Here is a 20,378-nt window from a genome sequence, read left to right as displayed (position 1 = left end):
GGGTCTCAATCTCTGGATGGCTTTTGTAAAACGCGCTATTCACGGATGAGAGGCCAAGGAGAAATCAAAGAAAGTACTTAAAGCTGCTATCTGAACTTTCAATATGCTTGGACTCAGACCCTTAAGGCGCCTTTACATTTAGCGATGCACCAGCGATCCCGACCACGATATGACCCGGTCAGGATCGCTGGGGTATCGCTAAATGGTCGCTAGTGAGCTGCCAAACAGGCAGATCTCACCAGTGATGTAGCGATGCTCGGCGGTCGTACTTACCTTTCAGACGAAGCGATGACCGCCATCTTCCGCCCGCGTCCATAGCTCGCTCGTCGGCGTCAGCAGGAAGCCGGCGACAAGAAATGGACGTGGACGATCAGCGATAACCAGCGGAGGTGCCGGTCGGAGGTATCACATGTAGCGATATCGCTGCTGCATCACAAAATCGGTGACGCTTTAGCGATATTGCTAGCGATATCACTATGTGTAAAGCCCCCTTTTTTAAATCCTGCTGGAGGAAGTCAAAGATTTGAGGGATATCTGGGCGAGACAGGTCTACGGTGGCACTACCACCTTCTGAGCAGAACTTCCCCAAATTTTACAATAGATTGCACTTGTAATGGGCTTACGGCTGGCCTGCATCGTTGCGATCACTTGGTCAGAGAGGCCTCTGGATTTTAGGATCTCCCTCTCAGGATCCATGCTGCCAACTGTAGGTTCTCCGGATTTGGGTGCAAAACTGGGCCCTGGGAAAGAAGGTCATCTGGCGTTAGTAGATGGAGCGGACCCTCCTGAGCCATCTTTTCCAGGAGGGCAAACCAACTTTGCCTGGGCCAGAAGGATACCACTAGCATCACCCATGCTCCTTCCTCCTGGATCTTTCTGAGGACTCTTGGTATCATAGCAATAGGGGGAAAAGCGTATAGCAGTCCCCCTCCCCATCTCTGATTCAAGGCGTCGACCCCTTCTGGATGGTCCGCTGGATTGAGGGAGAAGAATCTCTGTAGCTTGGTGTTCTTCCTTGTCGCAAAGAGGTCTAGCTGAGGGGTTCCCCACCGATGGCACAAATCTATGAATATCTCTTCTTTCAACTCCCATGCAGTGGCTCGGATTTCTTGTCTGCTCAGATAGTCGGCTATGTTGTTCCTGGAGCCTTCTAGGTGTACCGCTGATATGGAGCGAACACTGTTCTCCGCCCAGGAGAAGATGTGGGCTGCTAAGTCCTGAAGCTTCCCATGTCTTGGGCCCCCCTGATGGCGTAGGAAAGATACTGTGGTCACGTTGTCTGACATGACTTTTATACGTTGGTTCTCTAGACTCGTTTAGTGTCTCCCAAACTGCTCGTAGTTCTCTGTAGTTTGAGGACTGTGAACTGATGCTTCTGGGCCATGTTACCTGAAGGTACCTTCCTTCCAGATAGGCTCCCCATCCTTCCCTGCTGGCGTCCGTGACAATAGTCACGCATGGTTATAGGATCCAAGGCACCCCCTGGCTGATGTTCTCATGACTGATCCACCACTTCAGAGATGACTTTAGGGCTGGGGACAGCCGAATCTCCCTGTCCAGAGAGGACTGCCGTCTGTCCCATTTTGTCAGGATTTCTCTTTGTAGGCTTCTTGTGTGAGCCTAGCTCCACATTAAGCATGGTATGCATGCTGTCAGAGTACCTAGGATCTTCATTGCAGCCCTTATAGATATTCAGTCTCGCCATAGTTGACGAACTTTGTTCATGATGGGTTTCTTTATTGCTTCTGGTAAAAACGAGATTCTTCTTTTGGAATCTAACATGACTCCCAGGAATTTTTTCTTGGTACCGGGCTGCAGGTCTGACTTGTCCTTGTTCAGGATCTAACATAGGTTTTCGAGCATGGTAATTACCGAGACTAGTTGTTTTTTTAACTCCGATGCTGACTGAGATATTACGAGGAAGTCGTCCATGTATGGCACGATGATTATGCCATCTTGTCTTAAGCGTGCCACGATCTCGGCGACCAGCTTCGTAAAAACCCGAGGTGCTGAAGCTAGGCCGAAAGGAAGAGCCTGAAACTGAAAATGGCAGTACCCGCTTCCCATTTTTAGTGCAAACCGCAGGAACTTCTGAGAGTGAGGGTGGATGGGAACATGATAGTATGCACTTTTTAGATCTATTCTGCACATTGCGGCGTTCTGTTCTATCAGAGGGATGGTGGTCTTTAGGGACTCCATTTGGAATCTTTTGTATCGGATCCATTGGTTTAGTGGCTTTAAATTTATAATGGTCCGTCTTTCCCCCGACGGCTTTTTTACGGTGAAGAGAGTTGAATAGTGGCCCTGACTAGAGTTGAGCGACTTTGGTCGGATCGGGTTTCATGAATGTCATTCATCCACTCAATGCCGACTTTTATTCCCCATTGACTTGCATTGGGGTCGGGTTTTGGACGAAACCCCGACCTTTTTTGCCCTAGTCGGACCAGTTTCATCTGAAACAAATTTTGTTTCATGAAACCCGATCCGACCAAAGTCGCTCAACTCTAGACGGGACCTCTGAAAGAGAAAATATCTTTTTGATTTTTCCTCGGGAAACCTTTTCTTGTTTTCAGAGGCATTCTCCAGTATTTTATCTAAGGCCGGTCCGAATACTTTCCCACCTGAGAAGGGTATGGCACATAACTTATTTTTCGACTGGTAATCCCCTGAGTAGGTCTTCATCCATATGGCTCGGCGAGCCGCATTGGATAAAGAATTATTCCAGGCTGCAAATCGCACGGATTCAGCTGAAGCGTTCGCCAGGAATCCGGTTGCGATCCTTAACAGGGGATGGCCCTCCAAGATATCCCCTCTAGGGGTTTTCCCTTTTAATTGGTGCTCTAATTGGTCGATCCATAGATGCATGGATCTGGCGACCGATGTGACGGCTATGTTTGTCTTCATAACCGCCGCAGAGGCCTCCCAAGCCCTCTTTAGGAGCATGTCGGCCTTCTTGTCCATGGGTTCCTTGAGACTAGAGGAGTCTTCAAAGGGAATTGCAGTCTTCCTTGACACCCTGGCCACTGGGGCATCGATATTAGGAACTTCGCTCCAACTGTTAATGTCCTCCTGGTTAAACAGTAGTCGAAGCTTAAAGTCTCGAGGCATGACGAGTCATTTCTCGGCGTCCTCCCATTCCTCCAGAATCATTGTACGGATATGGTCGTTAGCTGGGAAGACTTGGCGAATCCTAGCTCTTAGGCCCCCAAACATCTCGTCCTGGATGGATTGAGTCTTTGGGGCTTCCTCAATCTCCATGGTGCTTCTCATGGCGCCGAGAAGCTCATCCGTGTTCTCCGAGGAGAAGAGGTATCTTTTCTCTATCTCGGGGGGTTCTGAGGTGATCTTGCCCTCCTGCCCTCCGAGTCCGAGTCCGTACATTGAGACTGGATCTCTTCGTCCGATGACTGATCCGACACCCATCTTGGTCTCTTAGCCTGGGGCTGGCTGGAAGACTGAGTAGGTAGCAGTCCGGAGACAGAGGCCTGGTCCTCCTCTCTGACCATTGTGCGCATCTCTGCAAGGCAAGAGGCCTGCTCGCCTCTGATGATCCTAAGGGTGCACTCTTCACATAGGGGTTTTTTCCATGACCCTGGTAGTTTGCTGGCACAGATGGGGCATTTATTAGATCTGCCCGATGTCCTGGAGGTTGATGCTGCAGGTGTCGGTGCCCTGTCTTTTCCTACATAAAGCACAGGAGTTTTTTCATTTAAAGCTTCTATCTTTGATACCTGCTGTCCATAGTGGCCACTACTTACATACGCTGGTTGCTCAGGCTGATCGCCGGTTTTCACAGCGTTTTCCAATTCGGTGTGCGGTTGTGGAAGTCCTGTATGGCCGACACCCCCTGCCACTTTATCCTACCTTGTCTTGAGTGGGACGAATGGTCCTCATGCCTTTTGCCGCGTCGCTGCTCCGTTTCCGGTCTGATGCGCCCATGCTGTGACGCAACCGGAAGTCGTCATCGGGCGCCCGGAAGTAATGCGGCCGCCGACGCTCCAGCGTCTCCTAGGATGATGCGGCGTGTGACGGCGGGAGCCGAGAGCCCCGCTGAGGGGAAGCGGCTCTGAGTCCCGGAGCTCCGCTCCATGGGACACCTGGCGAAGAACCCCCATTGGGGGGTGTCAACCCGGACCACTTGACAGGGGGGAGGTGGAGTCCGGACCCCGATCCCCCTGAGCCCGTACGGTAAGCGCTGGATGCCGCAGCTATCTTCTTCCACGGCGTCACTCGTGCCAGTCCTTACAGGGACAGGAAAAACACTGAAGTGCGGGAGTGGGAGGGGACCTTTAACCTCTCATGCATTTCCTGTCCCTATAAGGATGAAAGGAAGGACAACCTCCAAGGTGCTGTCAGGAGGGACGTCCTGGAAAAAATATTTCCTAGTAAATTCATTTTTTTTAAATAAAAAAAAAAAACAGTAAAAGTACACATATTTAGTATCGCCGCGTCCGTAACGACCCGCTCTATAAAACTGTCCCATTAGTTAACCCTTTTAGTGAATCCCTTAAAAAAGAAAAAACAAAGCAAAAAACAATGCTTTCTCATCATACCGCCGAACAAAAAGTGCAATAACGCGAGATCAAAAAGGCCGATATAAATAACTATGGTACCGCTGAAAACGTCATCTAGTCCCGCAAAAAACGAGCAACCACACAGCATCTTCAGCCAAAAAATAAAAAAGTTATAGCTTTCAGAATAAAGCGATGCAAAAATAATTATTTTTTTATATAAAATTGTTTTCATTGCATAAAAGTGCCAAGACATAAATGAGGTATCGCTGTAATCGTACTGACCCGAAGAATAAAACCGCTTTATCAATTTTACCACACGCGGAACGGTGTAAACACACCCCCCAAAAGAAATTCATGAAATGCTAGTGTTTGTTCATTCTGCGTCCCAAAAATCGGAATAAAAAGCGATCAAAAAATGTCACGTGCCCGAAAATGGTTCCAATAAAAATGTCAACTCATCCCGCAAAAAATAAGACCTCACATGACTCGGTGGGTCAAAATATGTAAAAATTATAGCTCTCAAAATGTGGTGATGCAAAAACTATTTTTACAATAAAAAGCGTCTTTTAGAATATGACAGCTGCCAAACATAAAAACCTGCCACAAATAGTAAATCAAACCCCCCCATTTTATCACCCCCTTAGTTAGGGAAAAACAATAAAATTTAAAAAAAATGTATTTATTTCCATTTTCCCATTAGGGTTAGGGATAGGGTTAGGGCTGAGATTAGGGTTAGGGGTGTGTTGGGGTTAGGGTTAGAGTTAGAATTGGGGGGTTTCCACTGTTTGGGCACATCTGGTGCTCTCCAAACGCAACATGGCATCTGATCTCAATTCCAGCCAATTCTGCATTGAAAGTTGAAAAACTCATACAGTGCTCCTTCCCTTCCAAGCTCTGCCATCTATTATTATTATTATTGTTATTATTTATTTATATAGCGCCATTAATTCCATGGTGCTGTACATGAGAAGGGGTTATTACATACAAAGTTATAGATATCGTTAACAGTAAACAAATTTACAATGACAGACTGGTACAGAGGAGAGGGGACCCTGTCCTTGTGGACTTACATTCTACGGGATAGTGGGGAAGAGACAGAAGGTCGGAGGTGCAGCAGCTCTGGTGGTGATGAGGCAGCAGCTCAGGCGGTGGTGAGGCGGCAGAATGGTCATTGCGGGCTGTAAGCTTTCCTGAAAAGATGGGTTTTCAGGTTCCGTTTGAAGGATTCGAGGGAGGTGGATAATCGAACGTGTTGAGGCATGGCATTCCAGAGGATAGGGGACATTCGGGAGAAATCTTGGAGGCGGCTGTATGAGGAACGAATAAGTGTGGAGGAGAGTAGGAGGTCTTGGGTGGATCGAAGATTATGTGAGGAAAGATATTGGGAGATTAGTTCAGAGATATAGGGAGGGGAAAGGTTGTGGGTGGCTTTGCAGGTCAGTGTTAGAAGTTTGAACTGGATTCGTTGGGGAATTGGGAGCCAATGGAGGGATTTGCAAAGGGGGTGACAGGGGAGTAGCGAGAAGAGAGGTGGATTAGTCGGGCAGCAGAATTGAGGACAGACTGGAGTGGTGCAAGAGAGTTAGCAGGGAGGCCACAGAGGAGAGTGTTGCAGTAGTCAAGGCAGGAGATGATGAGGGCATGTACAAGAGTTTTAGTAGATTGAGGACTGAGGAAGCGATGGATTCTGGAAATATTTTTGAGTTGGAGGCGACAGGAGTTGGCAAGAGATTGGACGTGTGGTTTGTGTCATGATATCAGTGCTGGTGGACCTGCATTTCTGTGGTTAATGTTTTGATCTCAGTGCAGACTCTTACCTGCACACCTGGGGCTTATTATTGTGGCCTCTCATTGGTTCTGGGAAAGCTTCTTATAGCCTCAGGAAGCTCCCATCCCCGTCAGTTATACTTTCGCCCTTGGCAGAGTGTGTTGAACCCTGAGTGTGTTTGTGCTGTGTTCTGGTTGCCTGATTCTTTGGTTTTGACTCAGTCTGTTCTCTGGATATTGCTTGTTGGATTCTGCTTTGTACCTTCTATATCTGTTTGGTTTTGACCTCTGCTTGGCCCCGACTATCCGTTTGTCACGTCGCCGCTCGCTCCTGTCGCGCCGCTGCCTCCTGCGCCCCATCAGACTCACCTGACCGCAGCTTCCCGGCGTGTCCCCGTCTGTTCCCCTGCTCTGATAACAGCGCTTGCGTCCTCCCGGGCGTGCGCTCCCCGCAGGTCTCACCGGGCGCGCGCACTTCCTCCTTTGTGAGCCAGTCGCTCCTCCTGGTCCTCTCTATGGTCAGGAGGACCCTGACCCAGAAGCTCCTCCTCACTCTCCCATATCAGGCCGTCGCTCCCTAGTGACGCTGCCTGATCGTCACTTGTACTGCCTTGTGATTCTGGCCCCACTCTTGCTGGCGTACTCCGCTGCTTCCTCCGCTCCCTGCTGTTTTAGACTGGTCCAGTCTCCTGTGTTCCTGCCGTTCTACCCCGGTCCAGTCTCCAGTGTTCCTGCCGTGCCATCCAGTGTATTCGTCCAGCCTGTACCCCAGTGTTCCAGCCGTACCACCCGGTGTCTCCGTCCTGCTCAAGTTCCTGGGTTTCCCCCGTGCCTGCCCGTGTCTCAGCACTTCCTGATCTCTTCCTCTCACCGCTCTTCCGGCTACCTTGCCTACTGCCTGTCTGGTCTCCACCGTCTTCCTGGGTACCAGCTGCCGCGGTAATAGTTTCCCCTGGGCCTGTCCCTAACACTCCCTGTATAGGGGGTGGTCCACCTGGTTCGCTCGCCCAGGGGAGGTTCGTTGCCGTGGCCCAGTGGGTTCACCCTCGGGGATCCTAACAGTACGATCAGGCCATGAATCCCGCTGGTACCTCAGCAACCACCCAGAAGGAACTGGCGACTCTACGAGACAACCAGGCCCGGATCATGACTTTCCTAAAGTCTATGGAATCCCGGCTATCGGCACTACAGCCCTCTGATCCCGGAAGTGCATACCAGCTGGCCAGTCTCCAGCAGGAACTCGCCCAGCAACGCGATACTCGGGGTCATATTTTAAATTATATGGCCTCGGTGGACAACCGACTACTCTCTCTCCAGTCTGCCGCGGCTGCCCCTGCTCAGGCGTCGCTACCACATCCACTGCCCCGTTTAGCTAAGCCTCCGCGGTATGGCGGGGACCTCAGATTGTGCAGGGGGTTCCTTAATCAGTGCCAATTGCACTTTGAATTGCTGCCTCAGCAATATCCTACGGACCGTGCCAAGGTGGCCTTTATGGTATCCCACTTGGAGGGCGACGCATTGGCCTGGGTAAACCCTCTCTGGGAGCAAGACGATCCGGTGGTCTCCCAGCTCTCCACGTTTCTCGAGACCTTTCGCAAGGTTTTTGACGAACCGGGATGCCTGGCCTCAACCACGGAGTCCCTTTTTAATCTCTGCCAGGGTACTCTTTCTGTGGGCCAATATGCCATTCGGTTTCGCACCCTGTCCTCTGAGCTCGGGTGGAACAACGAGGCTTTGGTGGGAGCATTTTGGCGGGGTTTGTCTGCTCGTATCAAGGACGAGCTGGCGGGTCGGGACACTCCCATGTCCCTGGAAGATCTCATTTCCCTGGCGACTTGCATTGACTTGCGCTTCCAGGAGCGCTCCCGCAAGTCCGCCAGGGAGAGAAGACTTCCCCGCGTTTCCCTAGCAACACGCAGTCCCTCCGGTCCGTGGTTTGGCTCTACCTCCGCTGCCCCGGCGTCGGAACCTATGCAGGTAGATCGCCTCAAATCGGCAGAGCAGCGCCGCCAGGAGAGGTTCAACAAGGGTCTCTGTCTTTACTGCGGCAGTTCCTCCCATCTTCTGCGCTCATGTCCGGTGAGGCCGGGAAATGCCTCCGCCTAGGACAGGTAAGAGAGGCCTCCCTAGGTGTTAGTGATACCTCTCCACCCTTGACCCTATCTGTCCTATTGAATCTTGGTGCCTCCCGCGTCTCTGAGCTGGCCTATATTGATTCTGAAGCTGCCGGGAACTTCATACAGCTCGAGGCGGTCAAAAAGTTGCGGATACCTGTCAGATCCTTGGAGTCTCCTCAGCAGTTAGCTTCTGTCGACGGCGCTCCCCTGCAGGAGGTCGTTACTTTGGTCACCGAAGAAGTGGAATTACAAGTCGGAGCTCTACATCGGGAGAGGATAGCCTTCCTTGTACTGCCCTCGCTATCCCACACACTCCTCTTAGGCCTTCCGTGGTTAAGGACTCATGAGCCCGTTCTCGATTGGCGATCTGGGGACATTCTTCGATGGGGTCAGTCGTGCCACTCTCCGTGCCTTCTTCCCATTCAGCCAATCAAGTCGCCTAGGATTCCAGCGGCGCCCGTGGGCTTGCCTTCAGCCTACTGGTCCTTCGCGGACATTTTCAACAAAAAGGAGGCAGAGTGCCTGCCCCCTCATCGTCCTTATGACTGCCCCATCGATCTCGTTCCAGGCTCTACTCCACCCCGGGGCCGAATTTATTATTTGAATCCTCTCGAATCCCAAGCCATGTCCGAGTACGTCCAGGAAAATCTGGCTAGAGGCTTTATCCGGAAGTCTTCCTCACCCGCAGGCGCGGGCTTCTTTTTCGTGAAGAAGAAGGATGGGGCTCTTCGTCCTTGCATCAACTACCGGGGCCTCAATGATATCACTATCAAGAACAAGTAGCCGCTTCCTCTCATTCCGGAACTGTTTGATCGGTTACAGGGGGCACGAATTTTCACCAAACTGGATCTTCGTGGGGCCTACAATCTCATCCGCATTCGCCCTGGTGACGAATGGAAGACCGCGTTCAACACCAGGGATGGCCACTATGAGTATTTGGTCATGCCCTTCGGCTTGTGCAATGCCCCCGCAGTATTCCAGGAATTCGTGAATGACATTTTCCGAGATCTCAATGTACTCTTGTGTTGTAGTGTATCTGGACGATATTCTTGTCTTCTCCTCGGATTTGGCTGCCCATAGGAAGAGTGTTCGTCTAGTCCTCTCACGCCTGAGGGAGAATCGCCTATATGCAAAACTGGAGAAATGCTCCTTTGAACAAACCTCTCTTCCGTTCCTGGAGTACATTGTTTCTGATTCTGGCTTAAGCATGGATCCAGAGAAAGTGTCAGCCGTACTCAACTGGACACAACCTCATGGAGTCAAGGCAATGCAACGATTCCTGGGTTTTGCCAATTACTACCGGCAATTCATCCCTCATTTTTCGTCCCTGACCGCTCCCCATCTCCTCTCTGATTCCTAAGGGGGCCAACCCGCACGTTTGGTCCTCAGAGGCCGAAGAATCCTTCCTTGCCCTGAAGCAAGCCTTTGCTTCTGCTCCCAGTCCTTCACCGCCCAGAGACTAAGAAAACTTTTATTTTGGAGGTGGATGCCTCTGCCATCGGGGCCGGAGCCATACTCTCTCAGAGGTCTCCTTCCGGGCGACTAGTCACCTGCGGCTTCTTCTCAAAGACGTTCTCCACTCCGGAACGAAATTACTCCATTGGTGACAGGGAGCTTTTGGCCATCAAGATGGCGTTGCAGGAATGGCGGTACCTTTTGGAAGGAGCTGTGCATCCTTTTAAGATCTACACGGACCATAAGAATTTGGCTTACATCCGATCGGCACAGAGACTTAATCCACGACAAGCGAGATGGTCCTTATTTTTCACCCGTTTCGATTTTGAATTGCATTTTTGCCCGGGTAGGAGGAACATCAAGGCTGATGCGTTGTCCAGATCCTTTCTTGCTGTCGATACCGAGGAGGACCCTACGCACATCCTGGATCCCTCCAAGATCATCACGGTAGCACCCCTCAGTTTGTCTACCCTACCACTGGGTAAGACCTTCGTCCCAGTGACCAACAGGAAACGAGTCTTGCATTGGGGTCATGCCTCCAAGATTGCAGGCCATGTTGGGTTGAAAAAGACCCTTTGTCTGGTCTCACGCTACTATTGGTGGCCCACTCTTCCCCAAGATGTTCGTAGTTTTTTAGCTTCGTGTCCATCCTGTGCCAAAAACAAGGTCCCCAGGCAATTACCTTCTGGACTCTTGCACGCGCTTCCAGTTCCTTCGGCTCCCTGGCAGCACATTGCTATGGACTTTGTCACTGACCTGCCTCGTTCTTCTGGATGTACGGTCATCTTAGTCGTTGCGGATAGGTTCTCCAAGATGGCTCATTTCATCCCTCTGTCTGGCTTACCCTCGGCTCCTGAATTGGCAAAGATTTTTATCCACTATATTTTTCGTGTCCATGGTTCCCTCAACGTATAGTCTCTGATAGAGGAGTCCAGTTCACCTGCCGATTTTGGAGAGCGCTCTGCAAGTCTATGAACGTCACACTGGATTTCTCCTCCGCATATCACCCTCAGACCAATGGTCAAGCAGAACGTACTAACCAAATTTTGATTAATTACCTCCGTCATTTCTCCAACGCTCACCAGAACGGCTGGTCACACTTGCTCCCATGGGCCGAATTTGCGTATAACAATCACGCCAATGAGTCTTCTACCAAGTCTCCCTTCTTCATCGTCTACGGGCTACATCCAGGCGTGCCTCTACCAATTCCTCCTGTTGCGGGTGTGCCGGCCGCTGATCTTCTGTCTGGGGAGTTCTCCAGGATCTGGCAGGAGACCAAAACCGCTCTCGAACAAGCGCAGGTTAAGATGAAGAGACACGCAGACAAGAGACGCTTGGACCCCCCTCTCTACCATCCTGGCGACAGAGTGTGGTTATCCTCCAAGTTCATCCACCTTAGGGTCCCTTCGCACAAATTGGGTCCCCGGTATATTGGACCCTTCGAGGTCTTGTCTTGCATCAACGATGTCTCTTACAAGTTAAAGCTTCCTGCCTCATTTCGCATCCCCAATTCGTTTCTCGTTTCTCTTCTGAAACCTGTGATCCTCAACCAATTCCATGCCACTACCACCCGCACTCCCCAGCCTGTTTCCGCCGATGATGTCTTTGAGGTTAAAGACATTCTCGCCATGAAAAAGCTAAGGGGAAAGACCTTTTTCCTGGTCGATTGGAAGGGTTTTGGCTCTGAGGAGAGATCTTGGGAGCCTCGGGAGAACATTCAAGCTCCCTGGATTTTGGCAAGATTTCTTTCCAGCCTTGGGAGAGGGGCACGTAAGGAGGGGGGTACTGTCACGTCGCCGCTCGCTCCTGTCGTGCCGCCGCCTCCTGCGCCCTATCAGACTCACCTGACCGCAGCTTCCCGGCGCGTCCCCGTCTGTTCCCCTGCTCTGATGACAGCGCTTGCGTCCTCCCGGGCGCGCGCTCCCCGCAGGTCTCACCGGGCGCGCGCACTTCCTCCTTTGTGAGCCGGTCGCTCCTCCTGGTCCTCTCTATGGTCAGGGAGGACCCTGACCCGGAAGCTCCTCCTCACTCTCCCATATCAGGCCGTCGCTCCCTAGTGACGCTGCCTGATCGTCACTTGTACTTCCTTGTGATTCTGGCCCCACTCTTGCTGGTGTACTCTGCTGCTTCCTCCGCTCCCTGCTGTTTTACTTGCATTCCCATCCGTGTTACCTGTTCTCTCCTCTGTTTCCAGTGTTCCTGCCTTGCCTTCCCGTGTCTCCAGTCTCCTTTGTTCCTGCCGTTCTGCCCCGGTCAAGTCTCTTGTGTTCCTGCCGCTCTGCCCCGGTCCAGTATCATGGGTTCCGGCCATTCTACCCCGGTCCAGTCTCCAGTGTTCCTGCCGTGCCATCCAGTGTATTCGTCCAGCCTGTACCCCAGTGTTCCAGCCGTACCACCCGGTGTCTCCGTCCTGCTCAAGTTCCTGGGTTTCCCCCGTGCCTGCCCGTGTCTCCGCACTTCCTGATCTTGCTCTCACCGCTCTTCCGGCTACCTTGCCTACTGCCTGTCTGGTCTCCCCCGTCTGCCTGGGTACCAGCTGCCGCGGTAATAGTTTCCCCTGGGCCTGTCCCTAACACTCCCTGTAAAGGGGGTGGTCCACCTGGTCCGCTCGCCTAGGGGAGGTTCATTTCCGTGGTCCAGTGGGTTCACCCTCGGGGATCCTAACACCGTTCTGTCTCATCCCTGGTACTTTACTGCTATCTCTGTGCATGACCCCCGTTTGCCTGACTCTGAGCATTCCTGTAGTTGTGTCCTGCCGATCTCTGGAAGCAGGATGCTAAACCCCGCCCATTGCAGTCACATGACCGTAGGTCCTTCACTGCTTGCTAAACTTCAGCGTCCCCAGGTCCTGTGTGTCAGAACTTTCCGGCCGTACCTGACCCCGGGCCCCCCTACAGTGTGGGTGAGTCCCTGCTCAGCGGAGGCTGCACGCCGGCGCTGACAGGATCCTGACAGTTTGAAGGACAGGGCAGAGTCAAGAGTTACTCTGTGGCAGCGGATTACACGTGCTGGAGAGAGCGTGATGCCGTTTACAATAATAGATAGATCGGGTAGGGAAGATACGTGAGAAGGAGGAAAGATAATGAGTTCAGTTTTGTCTACGTTGAGTTTTAGGAAGCGAGAGGTGAAAAAGGAGGATATGGCTGATAGACACTCAGGGATTCTGGACAGCAGATAAGTGACATCTGGGCCACAGAGGTAGATCTGAGTGTCATCTGCATACTGGTGGTACTGGAAGCCATGGGACTTTATGAGTTGTCCTAGGCCAAGAGTATAGATGGAAAAAAGTAGGGGCCCCAGGACAGAGCCTTGGGGGACTCCAACAGAGAGGGGGCGAGATGAGGAGGTAGTGTGGGAGTGGGAAACGCTGAATGTGCGGTCAGAAAGGTATGAGGAAATCCAGGACAGGGCAAGGTCTTTGATGCCAAGGGAAGAAATAATCTGTTGCAGTAGGCAGTGGTCAACTGTGTCAAAGGCAGAGGACAGGTCAAGAAGGAGGAGGATGGAGAACTGTCTGTTAGCTTTGGCTGTGAGAGTCATTAGTAATTTTGGTCAGGGCAGTTTCAGTGGAGTGGTGGGGGCGGAAGCCAGATTGCAGTATGTCAAGGAGGGAGTTATATGAGAGGTGGGAGGAAAGTTGAGCATGGACATGCTCTTCAAGGAGTTTGGAAGCAAACGGGAGCAGTGATATGGGGCGATAGCTGGGCATAGAAGTTGGGTCAAGGTTTGATTTTTTGAGAATGGGTGTTATGGTGGCATGCTTGAAGGCAGAGTGGAAGGTACCAGAAGTGTAGGGATAGGTTGAAGAGATGGGTTAGAGCTGGAATGATCATGTTAGTGAGGTTAGGGAGCAGGTGGGAAGGGATGGGGTCTAGTGCACAGGTGGTGAGGCGTGATTTGGAAACTAGATTAGTAAGCTCTCCTTCAGTGATGTTGGAGAGGGAGGTTATTAGGGAAGGGCAGAGGTGTGGTATGTGGTTGGGGTGGTGGAACTGTAAAGGTTTGCCTTGTTTGGTCAATCTTTGTTTTTGAAGTAGGTGGCAAAGTCATCAGCAGAGATGAGGGGAGGTGGAGGTGGCAGTGGTGGACGGAGGAGAGAGTTGAAGGTGCTGAACAGTTGTTTTGGGTTGTGGGATAATGAAGATACAAGGATTGTCAAATAGGTCTGATTAGCAGAGGTGAGGGCTGATTTAAAGGCAAGTGTAGCTTGTTTGAAAGCAGTGAAGTCGTCTGGCAGGCATGTTTTCTTCCAACGCCGCTCTGCGACCCTGGATGCTTGTCGAAGTTTTTTGGTGAGGTTGTTGTGCCAGGGTTGCCTATTGGTTTGTCGCATTTTGCCATGCATGACAGGAGCGACTGAGTCTATGGCTGATGTGAGGGTGGCGTTGTTGAAAGCGGTGGCACTGTCCGTGTTGTGGAGGGAAGATATGGAGGACAGAGGTAGAAGAGAGTCTGAGAGTCTGTGGATGTCTAGGTGTGCGAGGTTTCTGCGAGGATGTGCTAGTGGCTGGACATGGGGGGGCAGGTGAGAAGAACAATGATGAGAAGGTGAGTAGATGGTGGTCAGATAGGGGGAAGGGAGAGGTTGTGAGATTAGATAGGGAACAGAGGCGGGTGAAGATGAGGTCTAGTGTATGTCCATCTGTGTGGGTGACTGTGGTGGACCACTGAGTAAGTCCAAAGGATGAGGTAAGTGACAGGAGTTTGGAGGCTGCTGGCTGGTGGGTGTCAATGGGGATGTTGAAGTCCCCCATGATGTTGGTGGGGATGTCAGAAGAGAAAAAGTGGAGGAGCCAGGTGGAGAATTGGTCGATGAAGGCAGTGGCTGAGCCCGGTGGTCGGTATATGACAGCCATTTAGAGATTAGAGGTAGAGTAAATACGGACAGAGTGAACCTCGAAAGAAGGGAGGATAAGGGAGGGAGGGGGTTGGATAGGGTTGAAGGAGTAGTATTTAGAAAGGAGGAAACCCACTCCTCCACCTTGTCTGCTGCCAGGGCGAGGAGCGTGGGTAAAGTGGAGGCCGCCATAACTCAGTGCGGCCGGGGAGGCCGTGTCAAGGGGTGTCAGCCAGGTCTCAGTGAGGGCCAGGAAGGAAAGTTTGCGGGAGGTAAAGAGGTCGTGGATCACGTGGAGCTTGTTGCAGATGGAGCGAGCATTCCAAAGTGCTCCAGAGAGAGGGTGCGGGAGGGAAGGGGTCAGTGGCACAGGTTTTAAGTGTAAGGGATTTCGGTAGTTTGTCTTAGTGTGAGAAAGATAGGGGTGAGGATTAGTGGGATGTATGAGGCAGGGGGGGCCAGGATTGGGGGATATGTCACCAGCAGTGAGAAGAAGCAGAGAAAGGGAAAGCAGGTGGGTGAAGGAGAGTGATCGTCTTGTATTGTATGTTAGTAGGAGAGGTCTGAGGTTAAGGAGTATGTCTGCAGATAAAGCGAGGTGGGGGATAAGAGAGAGGGGGGATAGTTATTTGGTTCGAGGGTGCAGGGGTTTGTGGTTAGTGAAGGAGAGTGAAGATTAGTGGAGCAAAAACGGTGATGGCAAATGTGAGCATGGTTAAAGAGCAGGGTAAAAAAAAACCCCACAAGTAACGTAAGAAAGCAGCTGTTAGTCTTACCGACTGACAGATTTCTGGACTATTTCGGGTATATTTCTCATGTATCACTTTAAATATGTCAAGTGATATGTCTGCCATGCTCCTAAACAGTGTTTTACCCCGACATATGTGGTATCAGCCTACTCAGGACAAATTGCAAAACTTTTGGGGTCCAATTTCTCCTGTTACCCTTGGGAAAATAAAAAATTGGGGGCAAAAATATCCTTTTTGTGGAAAAAAAATATGATTTTATTTTTTTGGTTCTAAGTTATAAACTTCTGTGAAGCACTTGGGGGTACAAAGTGCTCACCACACATCTCGATAAGTTCCTTGGGGGGGTCTAGTTTCCAAAATGGGGTCACTTGTGTGGGATTTCCACTGTTTAGGCACATCAGGGGCTCTCCAAACGTGACATGGCATCCGATCTGAATTCCAGCCAATTTTGCATTGAAAAAGTCAAACGGCGCTCCTTCCCTTCTGAGCTCTACCATGCGCCGAAACAGTGGTTCCCCCCACATATCAGGCATCAGCGTACTTAGGACAAATTGCACAATAACTTTTGCAGTCCAATTTCTCCTGTTACCCTTGGTAAAATAAAAAAAATTGGACCTGAAGTAATTTTTTTGTGAAAAAAAGTTAAATGTTAATTTTTTTTTTTTTAAACATTTAAAAAATTCTTGTGAAGCACCTGAAGGGTTAATAAACTTCTTGAATGTGGTTTTGAGCACCTTGAGGGGTGAAGTTTTTAGAATAGTGTCACTTTTGGGTATTTTCTATCATATAGACCCCTCAAAGTGGCTTCAAATGTGATGTGGTCCCTAAAAATAAAATGGTGTTGTAAAAATGAGAAATCGCTGGTCAACTTTTAAATTTTGGTTCCAGAATTGTGCTGATGTAAAGTAAACATGTGGGAAATGTTATTTATTAAGTTTTTTGTGTGCCATATCTCTGTGATTTAAGGGCATAAAAATTCAAATTTGGAAAATTGCAAAATTTTCAAAATTTTTGCCAAATTTCCATTTTTTTCACAAATAAATGTAAGTTATATGAATTAAATTTTACCACTAACATGAAGTACAATATGTCACAAAAAAACAATGTCAGAATCACCGGGATTCATGAAAGCGTTCCAGAGTTATTACCTCATAAAGGGACAGTGGTCAGAACTGTAAAAATTGGCCCGGTCATGAATGTGCAAACCACCCTTGGGGGTAAAGGGGTTAAACAACTTTATCTCCATTGGATAAAACCCTATTGCTTGGTAGATTAGGACAAGGTCCTATAAACAGCTATGAATAGGTTTTCAGGTGGTAACTTTTGTGAGAAGCCCTGCACAGAAGAGCAGAAGTGAATGAGCATATCCTGGCCTTGTTATAGGATGCTATGTCCCGCCAGAGAAGGTGCTTGAAGATGGAAGAGATAGTGTGATGGGAATGCTTGTTGTGAGAACACCGAAGGTGGATAAGGTGGGAATCCTGTGGCTGTAGTATACAGCCTTGGGGTGATTTCTATTGGAAAGCTGTGAATGTCATTATACCAGTTATGGGGGCACTAGGTGTCATTACTGTGGTGGAAGGGGGACAAGCAAGAGATTGATGTCCCAACTCAGGGGACTCTGGATATGACCTTTCATGAGAACTGAAATGTAGCTCTTAAGGTAAGAAAAGTGGGGCACCACTGCTATAGAGCATGTAAGCTAAGCTCTAGAACTGGCCATATTTCGTGATATGGACAACTTCAGTGCCCCAGATGCGCCTGCGAACTGACAATCATCATAAGTTCACCATCCCTCTTCTTCCCTCAGCAAGCTAGAAGCAAAAGACAAGGAAGCGGTGTGCTCCTAAATACAGAAGGCAAGACAATCCCTTAAATTATCTATCACACCAAGTACAATGGATCCTCTCAAAATCCAAAAAACTGTCTCTCTAGTTCCACATGTAGTTACTGTAGCTATCCTGTAGGTCAATGTCTGACTCAAAGAGCTGTAAAGGATAGCTAGGGATATCAGTAAAATGAGAAATACCCATCCTCTACGTCTGGAGGAAAGAAGGTTTAAGCATACTCACAGACGCGGATTCTTTACTGTAAGAGCAGTGAGACTATGGAACTCTCTGCCATATGATGTTGTAATGAGTGATTCACTACTAAAATTTAAGAAGGGACTGGATGCCTTTCTTGAAAAGTATAATATTACAGGGTATATACACTAGTCTCCTTAATATTGCGTTGATCCAGGGAGCTAGTCTGATTGCCATATGTGGAGTCGGGAAGGAATTTTTTTCCCCAATGTGAAGCTTACTGTTGCCACATGGGTTATTTTTGCCTTCCTCTGGATCAACATGTTAGGGCAAGTTAGGATAGGATATGGGTTGAACTAGATGGACTTAAAGTCTCCCTTCAACCTTAATAACTATGTTACTATGTTACTATGTATTTTTACAAGACTGTCTTGATGTTTTTGCATCTCGTTAGTACACAATAAAGTACTATTGAAGATATTAGATTATGTTTATTTATATTACATTTATTGCACTGTTGCGCAGCCTGTGATGTGTCAATCTATGTATGTATAGAATTTGAAAAAAGCGGCCCACAAATGGGTGTCTCTGATATGGCCGATAGCTCAAACACTGCAGAGAGTGTGTGAATGTCTAGGTGTAAGAGGTTTCTGTAGTGGGTGAGCTAATTACTGGACTTTGGAGGCAGTTGAAGGGACCCAGGTTGAGAATGTAAAGTAGATGGTGGTCAGATATTGAAAGAGGTGATAGTTTAAAGTTAGATAGTTAATAGCTGTTCTGCCCTCTGAACATAGGGCAAATTACGTTTGTATTATGTGCTGGTTTAGTTAGCACCATCTAGTGGTGGCTGAATTTATAGCTGTGTCTTAAATAGCTTTACAGTCTGTGTCTTTAACAGAAGCAATGCACTGTGGGAATGAAGCAATGTATTCTGGGATGAGGGAGATGCCATTTCCTTTTGTGTATTTCATAAGGACACACGTGTTTATCTGTCCTCCTGTAACTCCCCTACTTGAGTTCGTTATCTGGGTAAAGCATATCTGGTAAGATTAATATCTTTCTTGCAATGCAGCTTTGTTCAGAGATGTTATTAACTGTATGGCAGCCAGTGCACAGCAGATGTAATTAGACACCTGTGTGTTTCTATGTAAAGTTTGCATCACACTATAAACTTCCTGCAATTGTGTTTAGCTGTGTGATCATCTGCCCAATATTTACCCATGTCGTTTGTATTCTTTATAGTTTTACCACATGTTCTATACTCTTCACCAATAAACAAGTTAGACTACAGAGAACAGTCTGCTTATTTTGGAAGATAGAAGGTGGTTTATGCTGTATGCTAGAGTGCACACCGTGTCAACATGTATGAAGGCAGAACAATAGCTATTGTGTTTGTCCAGAAGAGGAAGTTTTATACTTCAAAAAGCTTTGACGAATAAACCACTTATACTCGAATTGGCATCCTTTATCCTTCTCATTCGGCATCACAGAGTTAACCCATTTGTTTTTCGATTAGCTGCACTTTCATCTGCTTGTGGATTACCAAGCAACCCAACCAGGTAAGCACCATTGTGCAATTTTTTAACATTGCTACACAGATAAGACCCTAGTTTGTGCTTTGTGCCTTTCCAGTATTTCTCTACTTTGTATCTTTAAAGTTAGATAGTTAACACCATCAGGTTAAGATGATATCAGCAATTGGGTGTGGTTCTCAAGAAGATTCCAATAGAGAAGTGATAGGACAGCGCTACTCGGTTAAAAAGGCTGTATTTACATACAGAGAAGAATGGCCATATCTTAGGAAAAGGGATTTTTAAGGGGAAGAAAAGAAAAACAACACCAGATACAAGAGAACAGTGGCAATTATAGAAAGAAAAATAGTACAATTTTATGACAAGTGACAGGTCCTCTTTAACCATAACAGCTTGCAGTGTGCACCAATTTTTAGTTTACAGACATAAACATACCTTTGTTTCTGAAGTAAGCATATTGTACCACAAAATAGAAGCCCATCCACTAGGAAGCTGACTTACATTGGAAATTACGACAATAGGAAGTGATGCAGTCTATTGAAAAAAAATTGAAACAAAAACATTTCAATTAATTCTGAGATGAAATATGTTGTATGTAAATGTATTCATTTGTAACAGTTAATTCATAAGTTCAATATTAAACATTACTTGACAACTGCATTATCTACTTAAAAGGTACCAATCAGCCCTTTTAATTTAACCCCTTCACCCCCAGCCTGTTTCCACCTGACAAGGTCAAATTTTCCAATTCTGTACAACATCACTTTATGAGGTAATAACTCTCGAATAATTCAATGGAGGATTGTGACGCTACAGTGTTTGTGACGCTGTTATTTTTTAGACACATTATAATTTATGTTATTGACAAATTTAGGTCGATATGATTTACATCTATTAATGAAAAAATTGGAAATTTGATGAACCTTTTGAAAAATTAGCAATTTTCAAACTTTGAACTTGTATGCACTTAAGTCCTCTACGAACTTGGATGTAAAAGTACATCCAAGGTCATCTCCCTGCATTTGCTGCTGGCTGAGGCGCTGAACCCGCATCTTTCCCAGGAAGTGACAGCTGATACGATCAGCTGTCATGTGCCTCTTACAGCAGCAGGTGGAATTGCGATCCACCCACTGCTTTTAACAAGTTATACGCTGCTGTCAATCCCTGACAACAACATTTAACAACTGCGCCCCAGAACGTAGCCTCAGTAACCGAAGGTAACATCGATGATGTCACCGCTAGTCACTGAGGCTACGCTTGCAGCAGCTCATTCACCAGTGGTTCTCAGCCTGGATGGTCACATCTTGGCACCGTTCAGGTTGAAAACTATTAATCAACAAGACATGGATTACGGCATTCTGGCTGTGTCTTTATTTACCATAT

At 48.5% G+C, this 20,378-nt stretch overlaps 1 protein-coding gene across 4 annotated transcripts in view; it reads right to left on the bottom strand.

Annotated features, from left to right (window-relative positions):
* Positions 1-20,378, bottom strand: part of STAT1 (signal transducer and activator of transcription 1) — a 630,302-nt gene that overhangs the window by 252,473 nt on the left and 357,451 nt on the right. For all 4 annotated transcript variants that reach the window (XM_073558164.1, XM_073558167.1, XM_073558166.1 and 1 more), the window contains exon 16: positions 19,431-19,529. In XM_073558164.1, coding sequence (XP_073414265.1) covers positions 19,431-19,529 — 99 coding nt within the window. The remainder of the gene's footprint in view (positions 1-19,430; positions 19,530-20,378) is intronic.

This window comes from Dendrobates tinctorius, unplaced genomic scaffold (genome assembly GCF_039654945.1).
Source record: "Dendrobates tinctorius isolate UK_male_01 unplaced genomic scaffold, ASM3965494v1 ptg000254l, whole genome shotgun sequence".
Taxonomy (NCBI): Eukaryota; Metazoa; Chordata; class Amphibia; order Anura; family Dendrobatidae; genus Dendrobates; species Dendrobates tinctorius.
The sequence above is the reverse complement of the archived record's forward strand: the minus strand, read 5'-3'. Positions and strand labels throughout refer to the sequence as shown.